Raw genomic sequence first — 17706 nt, 5'->3', positions numbered from 1 at the left:
TATTATTATTATTATTATTATTATTATTATTATTATTATTAATATTGTTATTATTATTATAATTATCATCATCATCATCATCATCATCATCATCATCATCATCATCATCATCATCATCATCATCATCATCATCATCATATATATTATTACTATATTACTATTATTATTATTATTATTATTATTATTATTATTATTATTATTATTATTATTATTATTATTATTATTATTATTATAACTTAACATAACATAACATGTGGTATAGGGCAAAATAGGATAAGATCCTTTGAATGCCCTTAATATTAATTAGTGATGCCATAAATCTATTGATTAAATATTACAATAACGATACACGTGGTAAAGATAGTATTTCAACTTAAATGTACTCATGTGGTGTACAAACATATATCTTTTACCGTGACATGCAAAGCGCACACACAACCACACACACACACACACGCACACACACACACACACATACACACGCGTATAGAAGATAACCATAATAATATAATAATGCATAATATATACATACAAGATTGAAAGCCCATGTCAACAGCAGAGCAAACAAGTATTATTCGTCATATATAAATCTCTCATCATATAATTCCCTGTCTACTAACACCTTGAAATAATCCATAGATTTTGCATTCTTTGTTTCAAATTTCAAACTGTTCCATTTCTGAACAATACGAATACCGAACCAGTTTTGTCTTATGTTTGTTTTGCATCTAGAGACAAAAATCTTAAACTTGTCCCCTCTAGTAAAAGTAATATTAGAATATGAAAAAAAATCAGAAAAGTCTATCCTATCCAGACCATGTACCAATCTATAAACCTGAATTAAATCCCCACGAATTCTTCTATATTTCAAACTGGGTAAGTCAAGAAATTCTAACCTTTCCTTATAAGATAAATACTGTATTGTATAAATTTTTTTGGTAGCTCTCCTCTGTACACTTTCAATACTAATAGATTGTCTTTTATATAATGGGCTCCAGATGCAATTTCCGTATTCTAGAATTGGTCGAACGAGCGATTTATACAAATATAAAAATGTGGTTTTATCAAGACCTATAAAGGTTCTATATATTATTCCCATCATTCTGTTTGCACGGCTTACACAATTATCAATATGTAAATCAAAATTCAAATGTGAATCAAAAGTAACTCCCACATCCTTTTCATAAGGCACAACGGAAAGTAGATTTGACATAGAAGTATCGGTAAAATAATTATGACATAGATTATTTTTTCCTATATGTAATACTTTACATTTCGAAACATTAAAATCCAAATGCCATGTTGTAGACCATTTGAAAAGTAAAAATATATCATTTTGTAGAATGTTATGATGTTCTGTTGTACTATAGATCTTTGTATCGTCTGCAAACAGTTTGCAGGCTGAATTTATGCCACATGGTAAATCATTTATATATAAAAGAAATAAAAGTGGCCCCAATACGCTTCCTTGGGGTACACCGCTGATTACATTCTTAAAATCCAACCCCACACCATTGACAATGACCCTTTGTATTCGATTATTAAGAAAGTCTTTAATCCAGTTAAAGATATTCCCTTTAAATCCATATGTTTTTAGTTTAATGAATAATCCCTCATGAGGTACAGAATCAAAAGCCTTGCGGAAATCAAGATAAACAACATCAATGCATTGATCACGATCAATATACTTGGTAAAATCCTCCATCACCTGTAAAAGTTGAGTAATGCATGATCTCTTTGATCTAAAACCATGCTGGTTATCGTTTAGCATCGTATGACTTTCAAGAAAGTCCATTATTTGGTCTTTCAAGATAGACTCCATAACCTTACAGAGTATGCATGTTAAGCTGATGGGTCTATAGTTTGCAGCATCTAGTTTGCTTCCCTTTTTATGAATGGCAGTAACATTGGCTTGTTTCCATTCAATGGGTAAGGTACCAGATTCAAGAGACTTATTATATATTGTTGATATTAATTATTATTATCAAAACAAAAACAACAACAACGACAACAATAATAATAATAATAATAATAATAATAATAATAATAATAATAATAATAATAATAATAATAATAATAATAATAATAATAATAATAATAATAATAATAATAATAATAATAATAATAATAATAATAATAATAATAGTAATAATACAAATAATAATAAGACTATCAATAATAATATTAAACCCAGCTGAACCATCTTTCGAAAGTATCTTGAAAGCTAAAGTACATTATAATCAATCTATGGCATCCAAAATAGGTCTAGAACTGCACACTATAAATTTAGATTTCAATTCTCCCCACAATAAAAATTGTCAACCGTCACTTTAAAATCGCATTCTATTTTATTTAAAGGAGACAGCGTGGCTCAGCGATACGGTCTTTCTTCCTACCCGAAAAGTACCGAGGTCGAATACGAGAAATGAAGTGAGTAGAAATGTACCAGAAGACAATAGAAAATAAAAGATTCAGCGGTGATAGGGGCTCGAACCGACGGTTTTACTGGTACGACAACTCCGCCTGACCGTGAAAAGGTAGCTCTACAAGTTCGAATACCCTCTGCGCTTTGTGGCCTTGAGCAAGTTACCTCACCCTAGCTCAATTTGCGGCGCTGCATTGCAGCTGATGCCTGGGGTATTCCAGTCTTCTCTTAGTATTGACCATAGAGACAAATTTCCCCTAAGGGATGAATAAAGGTAATTTTATTGTTCTATTTTTATTTTATTTTATTTTAAAAATTTGGTTATTTATATATAATAATATATTATCCTATGATAATGATAATAATGATGATGATAATAATAAATAATAATAATAATAATAATAATAATAATAATAATAATAATAATAATAATAATAATAATAATAATAATAATAATAATAATAATTATTATTATTATTATTATAATAAGAAGAATAATAAGAAGAATAAGAATAACAATCATCATCATCATCATCATCATCATCATCATCATCATCATCATCATCATCATCATCATCATCATCATCATCAATAATATAATAATAATAATAATAATAATAATAAATAATAATAATAATAATAATAATAATAATAATAATAATAATAATAATAATAATAATAATAATAATAATAATAACAATAATAAAATAATAATAATAATAATAATAATAATAATAATAATAATAATAATAATAATAATAATAATAAATAATATAATAATAATAATATATATAATAATAATAATCAATCATCATATCATCACATCATCATTCATCACATCATCATCATCATCATCATCATCTCATATATAATAATAATAATAATAATAATAATAATAATAATAATAATAATAATAATAATAATGAGATACGGCAATGAATTCGTTTTTTAATTGAAATGAATTGAATCATCAAGACAATCATTGTCGTGGAAGTGTCGACAAATAGGCCAGGGGGATACATGACGAAGATTCGTTGCAAGGGAAATAGAGAATGAATCTTACATACATTGTCAAGAGTACTATGTTTCATCATTTTATCCCATGGCTGAATTACTGGATTATAGCCATTGTGGGTATGTTCCCGTTCTTTTTGTGCCTTGGTGACAGATTTAGAAGCAGGTTCTGGGATAGGATCAAAATCTGTAAAGGTGTGTAGCATTCCCAGACAAATAAAAGAAGAAGAAAAACAAACAATACCTCAAACAATCGGCTTGCCCCAGGCTTTGTATGACACTGTTTCACACTCACCTTTCCTATTTTTTAATTGAGGTTTTATATAGCGCAATATGCACTAAACTTGCTCAAAGCGCTTTACAAAGGGTCCCTGACCAACAGCAAAACGTATCATATAGAACGAGTCATGACGCCTGTTAGGCGATATTACAATTTTTTCCGACGAAGTCAACGCTGTTAACGACCAGGTACTCTTTTTAAACCTGGGTACGGTGAGAAAAACAAAATAAAACAAGAATGGTGAGAGAATGTGAGTAAAGAGCCTTTTCCAAGGAGTCAACTATGCGCCAAGCAAGACTCGAACCCAGGATCCACAAGACCACATAGCCGCACCAAGACTGCTATGGATCGCAGCTTTTCTGAGACTTTGAGATCTAATGATAGAGAGAGGGAATGGGGATATCCCTCTGAAGTGCATTATGGATGGCGCCCCCGTTTCGAGCCGAAATAAGTCCCGGCAATCCTTGTACGCAGCTTCCCTGACTACGGACAGAGATGCATATTATACGAGATGGAAGTCGGTTTGGACGAATTCAATCTCTCGTGGGGGCGAGGACATACACTGCTCTAAGCTTGGTGAGAAGTTGCCAGCCTTCGATACCAGTAAGAGGAGACACTGGGTGGCTGCGAATCGACTTATGTGGGCAAGAACCCGAAACCGCAGAGCATCTAGTTGAACGGTGTGTTGTGACGATAGTTTAGAACCAGTTACTAAATTACTAAATTGCGTGGCGGGTTCGCGACATTGCACGAATGCGGACCGAACTTCGGGTATCGAGCCTAAGCGAGCCACTTGAGTTGCTCGCCCGATATGTGACTAATGGAGATCCAACCCGGTGCCCGAATGACCTCGGCCATCCCTTGCTCCACACTATTATGTTCTATGACAAAGTCGCTTCATCAGTGGGGACTTTCCACCTGTCCAACATGTTAGAACCCGATACCGCAGAGCATCTAGTTGAACGGCTGTTGTGACGAAGCTTCCGGGTGGGTTCGCGAGGGTCGATCGCGTCATAACATAATAGTGTGAGCACTATTAGAAGCTGCCGCCTTGCAGTGTCTTTATGCTCCCGGGTTCGAGTACCGCGGTGTATTGCGCAATGTCGAGTCTCCGAAGGCTCTTTACTCACATTCTCTGACCATAAACAGGTATGAAATGAGTACCTGACCGCTGACGACATTGTCAAAGTTATGATACTTGCTTTCCGACCTGTAGGTGATTCAAGTCCTGTTTTACGGGGGAAAAGTTGTTTCCTGGGAAACGTCTATTTGGTCACATTATCTCATCGTACCCGTGTAAAATGAGCACCATACCGGCAAAGCTTTGTCTTTATCAAATGATAAATGTCTAATGATCCTTTACAAGCGTCTTGTCTCTTTTGTTAATGGTTCCTTTTTGCTTTTTGGACCTTTTGCAATTTATTATTATTATTATTATTATTATTATTATTATATTATTATTATTATTATTATTATTATTATTATTATTATTATTATTATTATTATTTTATTATTATTATTATTATTATTATTATTATTATTATTATTATTTATTATTATTATTATTATTATTATTATTATTATTATTATTATTATTATTATTATTATTATTATTATTATTATTATTATTATTTAGTATCTTATTAAATTCTATTCAATCCCCAAAGCGATTACACCAAATCCTTGGTTCTATACCAATTACTGCATGTTACACGTTAGGCGACATGCCCTCATCCAGTGGAACAATGAAAACTGTAAGGCACAGTAACAATAAATGATTGATTAACTCCCTTTTGTCACCCTTTAACTAAGGACCTGTTTACTACTCATTTAGATTGGTCATGGCGGCCTTGGATTTTATTCGGTTTTTTTTTTTTTACATCAGGCAATTCTCATTAAGACCTTTGTCATTTATTAGTCTGCATTTAACATGTTCATCGAACTCTTTAGGTTTATGAGGGTCTAAAAAGGTTAGAATTTTATATTACCTGAGAGAGATAGAGAGTGAGTGAGTGAGTGAGAGAGAGAGAGAGAGAGAGAGAGAGAGAGAGAGAGAGAGAGAGAGAGAGAGAGAGAGAGAGAGAGAGAGAGAGAGAGAGAGAGAGAGAGAGAGAGAGAAAAGGGGAGAGGAGAGAGTGAGAGAGACACAGAGAGAAATCCATGCATCCTTATGGTTGGATTAGAAAATCCAGGCTCGATTCCTTCTTTGAGCGGTGAATAGTTGAGTCCTTGGAAAAGGCTGTTAACTCACATTCTCACATAGTACTCAGGTGAAAAATAGTACCAGGCCGTTCACAGCGTTATCTCTATCGGAACAATTGTACTTTGGAATAATAGGCGCCCTGTATGCCCTTCGTCCTAAATTTTTAATGTTGCTTTTGGCTGGGACCGATTGTAAATCTCTCCGAGCATGTTTAGTAGATATTGCGCTATGAAAACGATCGTTTATTCTTAACCGCTCGCTCAGAGAGAGAGAGAGAGAGAGAGAGAGAGAGAGAGAGAGAGAGAGAGAGAGAGAGAGAGAGAGAGAGAGAGAGAGAAGAGAGAGAGAGAGAGAGAGAGAAAGTCACCGGGACAGAACAATATTTATGTAGATCGATATATATATATATATATATATATATATATGTATATATACATATATATATATATTATATATATATTGTGTGTGTGTGTGTGTGTGTGTCTTATGTCTTATATATATATATATATATATATATATATATATATATATATATAATAGTAGAGAGAGAGAGAGAGAGAGAGAGAGAGGAGTGAAGAGAGTGAAATTTCCAGTTCATGAGTCATGAGAACGGAACAAACTTGTTTTTTAATGCTCAAGAGATAGGGAGAGAGAAAGAAAGAAAGAAAGAAAGAAAGAAAGAAAGACACACACACACACACACACACAGAGAGAGAGAGAGAAAGAGAGAGAGAGGGAGGGAGGGAGAGAGAGAAAGAGAGAGAGAGTGAGAGAGAGAGAGAAAAAAAAGAGAGAGAGAGAGAGAGTGACAGAGAGAGAGAGAGAGAGAGAGAGAGAGAGAGAGAGAGAGAGAGAGAGAGAGACAGAGAGAGAGTCACCGGGAGAGAAAAATATTTATGTAGCATTGTGACAAATTATAATTTAGATGTTCTAATACGTTGAAGGCCATCTTATCTGATTTTCTGACCAAACTATTAAATATGTGCTTTGTCCAAATGTGACAGATTTCATAAAGAAAAAAGTCAGATTTTATACAGAGCAATATCCACCAATTATGCTCAAAGCGCTTTTCAGGGATTCCAAGTAGATAGAAACATATAAGTGTAGACATAGAGTCACTGTAAGCGCACTTCTTCGACAAAGACATCAGAGTTACTAGCCATTTACTCTATTTACACCATGATACAGTGGGAACATAATATGTGTGGTGATCTGACAAACCCGTCGGATGTCGGAAAAATTCGAATCCATGTTATTTTATATTTCAATAGAAGCGCCATTTCCGGACAGAATGCAGTTTGAATTTTGTATTTATCTTAATTAGGGCCGAAGTTACTTGCATTTGAAGGAGAGAGGTAGGGGGGGGGGGGGGGATGTAAATATTTTTTTTAATCGGAGAGAATTGCTTTTACAGATGATTTAATTTTATTACAAATTCTTTTAAAACAGTTACATTATCATCACACCAGCACTTGCAAACCAGATTCACACTCAGAAATGAATAATAAAGCCATTCTGTAACACAAACCAAGATTTTGACTTTATTTCCCCCTATTTTGCCCTTCTTGACACTGCGACGTGACACTTAAAGAGGAAGAGGATCGTGTGCGGCTTCATCCTCGCTGACCGATTGCTCTCTCACTCTCAGCACTTTCAGTTACGATGTCGTTCGTGATTTTGTTTTCGTTTTAAGATATTGATAATGACTTTTAGATATATTTTATTGTAAGTTATGTTTTAAAATTAAAAGAATAATGTAATAGTCGAAATATCTTATTGATGGCACAATATTTCACAAAGGAAAGTAAATGGAATGTTGGTCTATAGATAGTTTGCGCTTGGCTAAGAAGCTCACAGCATTGCCATCCAACGGACCAACACACAAAACTATGTGTAACCTTGAACGTTTATAGTCTGGTTAATACAGTTTAGTGATAATTACTCAGAAACGCGGATGGCAAAAAGCAATAACAAAGACATGAATGAGGTAAACCTCTTACTATCTATTGCTTATCACGTAACTCGTTTTGTTTATACGCATGCCCAGTCATTTTATTGACTCAATGATAGCTTGTATTCATGTGCACTAACTTGCATTCTGAAGAGCAACCAATGACAAAAAGAATGATGTTATATTATGTAGGGGTTTGGTAAACATTTCAGTTCTCGACGCTGATCTAAAACTCTCTACCTTAGAGGCAGATTAAAAACCCAGCCAAAAAACAATCTTTCCAAATATCCTTAAAGAACCGAATCAGCATATTACAGGATGGGGAATAATAACCATTGATACATTTAATCAAGCCTTAAAGGAGGCAGCCACAGAAACCATCGGTTTTTAAGAAAATGTCAGATGAGAATGGATCACGGCTGAGACATGGTCAGCAAATGATGACAGGAAGGAAATAAAGAAGAAAATCTTTTGCACCAAGTCACCACGTCTCAAAGACATGTGCTCAATGCAATACAAAGAAAAAGACAGAGCTGTAAAAAGATCCGCAAGGAAGGACAAACGGAAATATGTAGACCAACTTGCAGAGAAGGCACAAGCAGCAGCAGATTAGAAATTTATGAAATCAGTCTACATGATAGCCAAGAAATTTCCAGGAGCCAGAGGTACTAGTCAACAATCCTAAAATCATTAGCTTACAAGTCATTAGTTTGATCACAAATTGAATACGCATGCACTGTTTGGGACCCACGCATACAGCACGTTGATAAACTGGAGGCAATACAGAGACGAGCCGCTCGTTTTGTTATGGGAAACTATATGAGAAAACATCAAGTGCGTCAGCATGATTGATCAACTTGAATGGATGTCACTCCAAACAAAGAGGACAATAGCACGCCTGACCATGATGTATAAGATAAAGAACAACGTAGTGGCGATTTCAAATCCTGATCTCCAAACACCGACACGAACTTCCAGGACTTCCCACATGGACAGTTTCATCCCCCTGACATCTACCAAAGACCTCAGAAAATTCTCATTTTACCCCAGAACCACCACAGCTTGGGAACAATTTACCGCCGGAAGTTACATCTGCACCCACTTTAGATTTATTTAGAGAGCTTCTAGGTCACTGCTGAACATTCACCTTAATATTATTGCTCATGTCAAAATCTTCATGAGTGAAGGTGGACATTAAAGGAAAATTCAAAGGAAGATTGAGATGGTTCAGTCCTCTTACCAGTGACTGAGTGCGCTTGGCTAATAGGCTCACAACATTGCCATCTGGTAGTATAACGGACCATCACACAGAACTCTGTGTAACCATGAACTTTTATAATCTGGATAATACATTTAGGTGAGAAATACTCATAAACGTGGATGGCAAAAGACAATAACAAAGACCTGAGTGACGTCAACTTCATTCAATCTATAACCTGGAGGACACAGACAGACAATGCTGGTATTTCAATGCTGAAGTCAATTGCTTACTATGAATGGGAAGCAGAAGTTGTGACGGCAAACCTTCTTCTCTTTCGGTTCAAAACTCCATGGAAGAGTGTAACCAGTCCTCCTGACATAAACAATTAATAGGTTACATATTGAATCATAAAGTGGCATAACTTTTTGGTAACAGGACGTATTGATGCTGTGCGCTTGGTCAGAAAGTTCAAAACATTTTGCCAGCCGGAAAAAGGTACCAATACATAAACAATGTGTAACCTTAAACCTTTATGATCTGATTAATGCAATTTAGTGAGAATTTATCATAAAAAGGGTTAGCGAAAAACAATAACAAAGACCCGAGTGACGTCAATGTCATTCTATATAATATAGGCAGATTCTTATGATTATGGGGCATATTAGAGTGAGGATGGATGATCTTTATTAACGACCAGCATTTATTTAGGCTAGAAAATAAGATGCCATCCCTCTGAAACCTGATGATCAGTTGCACAATGTATGTATCGTGTCCTCCGAGGACTGAATCACACTTCCAAGGAGATTGGAACCACTTACATTATTGTTCGCCATTGCGTAATTTGTGAGTATTGTTCACTCGTAGAACCGACAAGCATGTGAGTAGTCCTCATTTTATAATTTACTGTGTTGGACACAACAAACGTATCCCAAATATTGTCGGGGTAATGTAGATGGTGAATATTGAATATTTATTATTGTCAAAAATAGTGAACCTTATTGAATCTATTTGATATTTTGTTGACAAAGACAATTATTATTTTCTAGATCAGATTTCTGTTCGTGATCAATTACCAAATCACTTTCTGACTCCTGATATTGGATATATAAAGAAAGAAAGAAAGCAGGGTGTCATTAAAAGTTGTAAACTTCCGTTAGAGTTGAGTAGAGTGATTGGATGGGAATCGATATATCGATTTTAAAAGATAAATCGGTTTCACCATTCGTCGTATCTACCCGCGCATTGGCACATGAGTTATTATAGCAATCGGGTCCTTGTGCATTTTTGTTAAAGGGCATGTTGATACTAAGTCGCTGGGTGTGCTGTGAAGTTTTCTGCCGTTTATCTGGAATCAACGTGACATCCTAACGTTTTCGCACTTTTTGGCATCGGAACTTTCCGTCTTTAATATTTTGTTCTCTCTTATTTTTCTTCTTTTTTTTTTTTTGAAACTATTGGATCATATTCATTTTTGTAGATTGCTTTATTGTTGGAGTTGAGATAGAGTCTAGTGGTTTGAAACTGTTCTATTGTCAAAAGTAAGATGTTTCAAATTCGTGTCGTGTGTTTTGTATTTTATTTGATATTATCACAGATTTTAATACGGACAGAAGGAGTTGAATACGTGAACGTGGCTTTAGGAAAACCAACAAAACAGCCTGATGTCATGGGTAGGTTTTGGTCAACATGCACATATAAGAAGGTCTGATATCCGAACCCACTTATGGGCCTAGTTTAACATTGTTGTAATGGACAATATTTTGTGTCATTTTTTGAGATTTCTATTACAACATTGGGCCCATAAGGAATAGGGTTATCAGATCTGCAAATAAATGTACGTTGGTTTTGGCCAAACGCTTTCATATAATAATATAATTGTTAACTCGAAGCCTCAAAGCGATATTATATCGGGATAGAATAGATTCTGTAAATGGAATTTATTGCCACATGTCATAAAATTTTTCGTTACGGAAGGGAATAAATTGATATTTTTTTCATTACGTTAAAAATCCCAATGTTCGTATCTTTCATTATTTTATTCCTAAAATTCACATTTCCGGGATCCGATTGATTCGTCCCGATGTAAAACTGTTTTGAGTCGGTGGGTCGCATATTTACAGACCTGATGCCTCAAAGCAGATTTATGTTTGGGTAGTTCAAAACATTTAAAAAGTTGTAATTTTAACATTTTTAATTGTTTTTTTTTTGGGGGGGGGGGGGGTCTTTCTCTTTTTCTTTTTTTTTTGTTTTGTTTTGTTTTGTTTTTATTTTGCTCCGTAATATGAAACTTGGTTTACTTAGCGTCAATTTAAACCAGCCAGTGATTAAGAGCCCATAACTTTATTATATTACCTTTAGACACATTCACCAGTGGAAATGTAAGAGAATTTCAGGTATAATACAGGAATTTGAGTAATGTCCATTGATGTTTCCCCAAATGAGGCGTTGTTACAAAACATCCAAATGCACAAAGTTGAAGAACGCAAAACTCTTCTTATTGTCCTTCTGTTTGTTTTCCCCCCTATTTCCTTATTTATTTCAATTTAATTAATTTGAAATTGACCATGGACAAGAAAATGCTGTGAAAACTGGCTACCGTAATACAATAAGAACTATCTAAATGATTCATTGGTGACTGGTTAAAATAATGTGTCACTAACAATAACAATTAATATTGTAAAGTTTCTTTAAATAATGGGTATCCTGGAACCAACGACACACAATAGGTCAAAAAGGTAATTTAGCTGATGATAATAAGGCAAATCATAACGTGCCTCTTCGGGACATAAACAGTTTAGGCGTCATTTATAATGACAATGCCAAAAATTATGCAGGTGCCTATCGATTCTAATATTAATAAATATGTCAGACTTTCTTAGATGTACTAGATGCTAAAAATTGAATTTATAAATACAGAAAGGCTAGAACCTGTAGGTCACCTTACCGCTTGTTCGTCAGTGCAGACGACTATCTTTCTAACGCCTATTCGTCACTGCTAAATCTTTCATTTTAGTTACTCTGGCATTCTTTGATAGTCATAATACTTCAAAATCTCTTAAATATCGATTTAACTTTATGGCAAGCCAACAATAGTGTTCAACAGTCGTGACGTCACTTCCCTCATAATGACGCATAGTAACTTAGTAACTGGTTCTTAGCTATCGTAACAATGGACGCCATTAGAATTCCTTCTCCAACGAGCATAAAAGAGTATCAAGAGGAGAAAAAACATTATAAATCTGATCATGTTTTGACTTTTATGAATTTTGATCACATGACATGTGAAAAAGTTTTAGCCAGCATGAAGAATAAAAAGTACCGATTTTCTTTGTTTAGAACCAAGCTGCCCGTTGCTGGGCGGACGTGACATCAGACTATTGAATCCTATTGGAAATAGGACAGGGTTGTGGTCAGTACTGACTGCGGAGTAGCTATTGGTCAGTAGTAAGCGGTGGACAGAAGAATACTTCATCTAAATTTTTAAGACCTATTTTTACTGACTTAAAAATTGCAGCAGCAGAACAAATCCCAAAAACAAAAAAAAAAACAAAAACAAATAAACATCTCATCACGTACCACCGCTGCAATAATTTCATTTCTTTTGAGTGCAAAGAGTCGTCATCTTGCACCAGCATTTGAATAGAATGGGTGGTTTAGTGTTGTCTTGTTTAGTTTCGTGGGGTATCAGATATTCAGGATTCTTTTAAAGTGGTTATCATATTATCATGTCATAATCATTAAGTGTAACATAGGTCAAAAGACCTTTAAATATCCTGTTGTTTTTGCAAAGAAAAATACATAAGAATTAAAAACAAACAAAAGAATATGCCGACTTGATGAAAGGGCAATTATAAATACACAAAATCGTATATACAAAAGAAAGGTCAAGTTGGTGTATTATAATCATTTTTCACCACAAACTCCTTTATCATAAGTATATTTCTGATAAACCATTCTCATTCATCATATCCGTACTTCAAGGGATGGAGTTGATAGAGAACGGATTTTTTGAAAGCATTTATTGTTTCGGCGATTTTAAAATTAAAATCAAGTGCATTCCATGTCCTGACAGTACGTTGTATAAATGAGTTATGTCGAATTTTGTTTTCTGTGAAATGTCTAATTTTGTACTTCTGCACCTGCTAGCGTCCATGTTCCGCAATTAGAAATACCACTGATTTTACAAGGGTCGTGTATAGTTTGATTAATGTTATTTTTTAATATTATCCTTTCTAATCAGTATAATTCGTAATTTATTTCGTGCGACAGTCAATAAATCTTTTCTTCTTTCTCCCTGTCTACAATTAGTGATTCCACCTTTTTCGTGACACACTAATCCATCTTCCTTCCTTCATAGTAATATTGGATCTGATTTGTCAGTATGTACGTACAGTTGATGTTCGGTTAAACTTATTGGGCATCTTTTACATTGAAGTGTTTGAGGGCAAGAATGTCAATGATGCCAGCAATGTACCATTTCAATTGGGAGCTTGTTTTCAAATTGAAATTGGCCTCAAGGTTCAAATTTACGCACACATTTAAAAGCATTTTCTAGGTATGTGATAAAAAAACAGGGATCAAACTGTCTCCCTGTAGTACATCAATGTTGCTAAGAAATGTTTTTTTACCTGAGACACTTATTATTTTGGTTGTTATCTAGTTTTCACGTAACGAGATTCGGATTAATCTAACTTCATCCTCTAGAACTATGCATTTCATAATCTTTAACAATAATCATGGGCTGATGTTACCGAAGACGGCAGATATATATATATATATATATATATATATATATATATATATATATAAAAATATAAATATATATATATAATATATATTAAATATATATAAATATATATATATATATATATATATATATATATATATATATTATAATAATATATATATATATATATATAATTAGAAACATGAACAAGAAATTCGGTATTAACTTTCTTATGATGACAATCTTGGGGGAAAGGCATGCAAACATGATTTTATCAAAAATATTTCTTTTTCAGTTTTTCTTTCCCAGCCAGGAAATTCCAGTTTGGCCGTCGATGGCACCAGATCCTCACATTTCTTTCACGGTTCTTGCAGCCACACCCTGAGCACTTCAAACACGTGGTGGATCGTAGACTTACTCTATTCTTATCCAATACATTCTATTCACATTACAAACCGAGATAACCACGGCGAAAGACTTCAAGAATTCGATATTTACGTATCAAAAATAAACCCGTACCCAATAGCTGAAGATGGTAACTTAAAAGGAGAGCTGTGCCTACACCGAGAAGTTGAACTTCCTGCAAATGGACCTCATTCTGTGCAGTGTACATCGGTCCTTACTGGGAGGTATGTATACATTTGGAAACCAGGGAATGACGAGTTAGCACTTTGTGAGTTTGAAGTCCTCGTGCCCAAACAAAATGTAGACTGGAGTGAGATGGGGTTCTATATTCGACCAGAACAAAAGAGTTCCAAAGACCCTTTTTTATCAGTAACAATGAAACTTGTTTCCTACTTGGACTGCATCAGAATATGCGTGTCGGTGTCTGAAAGATTCACTACCGCTGCGCAAGTGGAGAAGGCGACGAAAATGTGTGAATGTATTGAGGTTAGTGGCTTGGATGATTCTGAACCTGACATTTCTATGTCCGGTTGGACTTTGCTAAAATCATTTGGTAACTAAGATTAACAGCCTTGCAGTTTAGATTTGTTGAGATATGTGACCAATAGTAGCGAAACAGTATTATGTCGTAAAAAATTCGAGATATAATAATGATGAGTCCTTTCAAATGATGTGATCTTGGCCGTATCCCAACGTCACTACTTAAAAACTATATTGATGTTTTATTGCCTTTTATAACTATGATATTGAATAACTGACTCCATTCTGGTGTAGTTCCTACTTCTTTTAAGAAAGCTTTTGTAAAACCTCTATTGAAAAAGAGTACATTTGAACAGAATAAACTTAAAAATTATAGGCCGGGTTTGAATCTTTCCTTTCTATCAAAATATTTTGAAAGAGTCATTTTAAAAATACTTTTAAAGCATGTTACATTCAATTATTTAAGTGAAACGTATCAGTCATTGTACAAAACACAACATAGCACAAAAACAGCTGTCCTAAAGTCTATACTGTTATATTGAATTCAATTGACAAAAAAAAAAAAAAAAAGAAAAGAAAAAAAAGAAAAAACATGTCTGCTTGTTAACTCTTTTAGATCTCTCCTCTGCTTTCGACACCATAGACCATAACATTTTACTTCATCGTTTAAACATTACTTTTGGGATCAGAGACACTGCAATAGAGTGGTTTCAATCATACCTTAGATAAGAACACTGTTGAAATAAATGGCAAATTTTCAGATGATTTTATTATATTTGATGTATGGGGTAGCCCGGGGATCTGTCCTCGGTCATATTATTTTTACAATGTATACACAGACTCTTTCTAAATTTACCACTTTATGCTGATGATACGAAAATGTATAAAAGCATATTTTCCTTTTACGAAAATCAGTTAAAAATTGTGTTGTTTGTGTAAAAAGCCGAATGGATGTAAATAAATTTAAACTTAATAATGAAAAAACAGAAGAAATGTGATGTTGGGCAAAGAAAAATGGTCCATAAATCCACATGTTGATAATCTATGCAAAACTTTACATCTAAAGAAAATTGCTAATGTGCGGACCTACTTGACTAAAGGTGTAACAAAAATGCTAGTAACCACATTTATATTATCAATATTAGATTATTGTAATTCTCTTTTGGCTGGGATAACTAAACATAACATTTTAAAACTTCAAACAATTCATAATAATGCTGCAAAGTTGATGAACAATCGATACCCATTCTGTTTGAATTGCATTAGTTACCAGTGAAAGAAAGGGTTGAATACAAGATCGCCCTTATCTGATTTAACTGCTTTAAAATGGTTTAGCACCTAGGTATCTTGATGAAATCATAAATGTCTATTCTCATTTAGAATGCTGCGGTCTTCAGCTGACCACGCTAAACTTCAAGTAAACAAAAAATCAAGGTGGGAGATCGTTATCAACACTTTGTCCTCAAATATGGAATGATCTTCCCAGGGCTATTCGCGAAGCATCACGTTTCGATTTTTTAAAATCTAAGCTTAAACAAAAAAAATATATTTAAAGTCTTTGTCAATGTTTCACATTAATTTATTTGACATAGATGTGTTTTTTTATTACGGACTTTATGTTAATTATATATATATATATATATATATATATATATATATATATATATATATATATATATATATATATATTATGCTTAACTCATAAAATTTGTATGTTAAAATAAATGCATTCCTTGAGGAGATTGACTTTTATATTTTTAAACTAAAAAAAAAGGACTAGACATTGCTTAATTCTGGTCATTTTGACGATAACTCATTTTTCTTTATTTGGGCCATCCGACATAATACCGCACTGACGTGATGGGTTACATATATCTCATATATCATGTTTGAGAAAATGAATTAGAAATGAATAGGAGTGGGTGGAAATTACTGCCAAAAGATGGGAAAGCATTAGTTTCCAATTCTGGCCAAAACACGTACTTTAATGGATAAAAACGCTCAAAAGAGCAGATATTATATTAAAAAAAACAATGTAAAACCACCGAAGTTTCGACAACAGAAAGTTTAAATATCGTCAATTTACCTATTGCGATGGAATCAACAAAGGAAGAAAATTGAGTTTAAATGCAATATTATGATCAGATTTTGGCATAAAATCAAATCAATGCATGGAGGAGAGTGGCTTGGACGATTCTGTACTTGTCATGTCTGTTGCTTGTTGGACTTCACTAAATCATTAGGGAATAAGGGAGTAGCAGCTGTTTTGATTGTAATCCATGAACTGCCGTAATCTGGGAAAAAATCGTATTCAAATAATTTGACCAGAAAACTCGTCCATCAAATATCAATCGACGATTTAAATGATCCTCATCTTGGCAAAAACTCTCAAACCTGGATATTTGAAGGACGAGTTTTCATGCCAAATATTCAAATATCTACATGTTCTTTTTTCCAGAGAAGGGCAGTTAACTTGTTAAGATACAATGAAAAAACAATCACTCTGCCTACTGGCACTTGAGCGATGAGGGGTCTCCGTCTCTCCCTAGACTGTGGGGTCTCCACTTGTCTTGTCAGCTGTTATTTGTGGGGGCCACTCGAGGGACAAACTTCTGTGCCTTATGTTCCTCTCCACAGTACGTCTTCAGCTCTCCTTGGTGCGGCATCGCTTCCTCTTTCTTTTGGGTGTTTATCACAGTCAATGCTTCGGCGACACACGTGCCCCAACCATTGCCATCTTTTCCTTTTAATGAGACCGTCCACCTCCGCTCTAGCTTCTCAGAACCAATGGTCTCAGATGAATCCACATGAGGCGGCAGTATCTATCACATGTTAATGACTAAGCGTTTAATAACGGTATTATGTCGGGTTTATCTAAACAAACGAAATGCAAAATATTGAATTAAAAAACAACAACAAGTGAGCTTTCAAACAGCACAGTATCCACTCAACGTGCTCAAAGCGCTTTACAAGGGGTCCCTGGTCAACAGAAATACATAATATGTTGGACGAAAGATGACG

The 17706-nt window shown here is 34.2% G+C and overlaps 1 protein-coding gene across 1 annotated transcript; it reads left to right on the top strand.

The window, feature by feature from the left end:
- Positions 1-10340: 10340 nt before the first annotated feature.
- On the top strand, positions 10341-16290 carry LOC144974148 (fucolectin-like). Its single transcript, XM_078917056.1, has 2 exons — positions 10341-10744; positions 14096-16290. The coding sequence occupies exons 1-2, from the start codon at positions 10618-10620 to the stop codon at positions 14764-14766; spliced, it is 798 nt and encodes a 265-aa protein (XP_078773182.1). The 5' UTR covers positions 10341-10617; the 3' UTR covers positions 14767-16290.
- The last annotated feature ends 1416 nt before the right edge of the window (positions 16291-17706 follow it).

Source organism: Berghia stephanieae, chromosome 5, assembly GCF_034508935.2.
Source record: "Berghia stephanieae isolate SIO BIC M18660-M18661 chromosome 5, UCSD_Bste_1.3, whole genome shotgun sequence".
Taxonomy (NCBI): Eukaryota; Metazoa; Mollusca; class Gastropoda; order Nudibranchia; family Aeolidiidae; genus Berghia; species Berghia stephanieae.
This window is presented reverse-complemented; position numbering and strand designations above follow the sequence as displayed.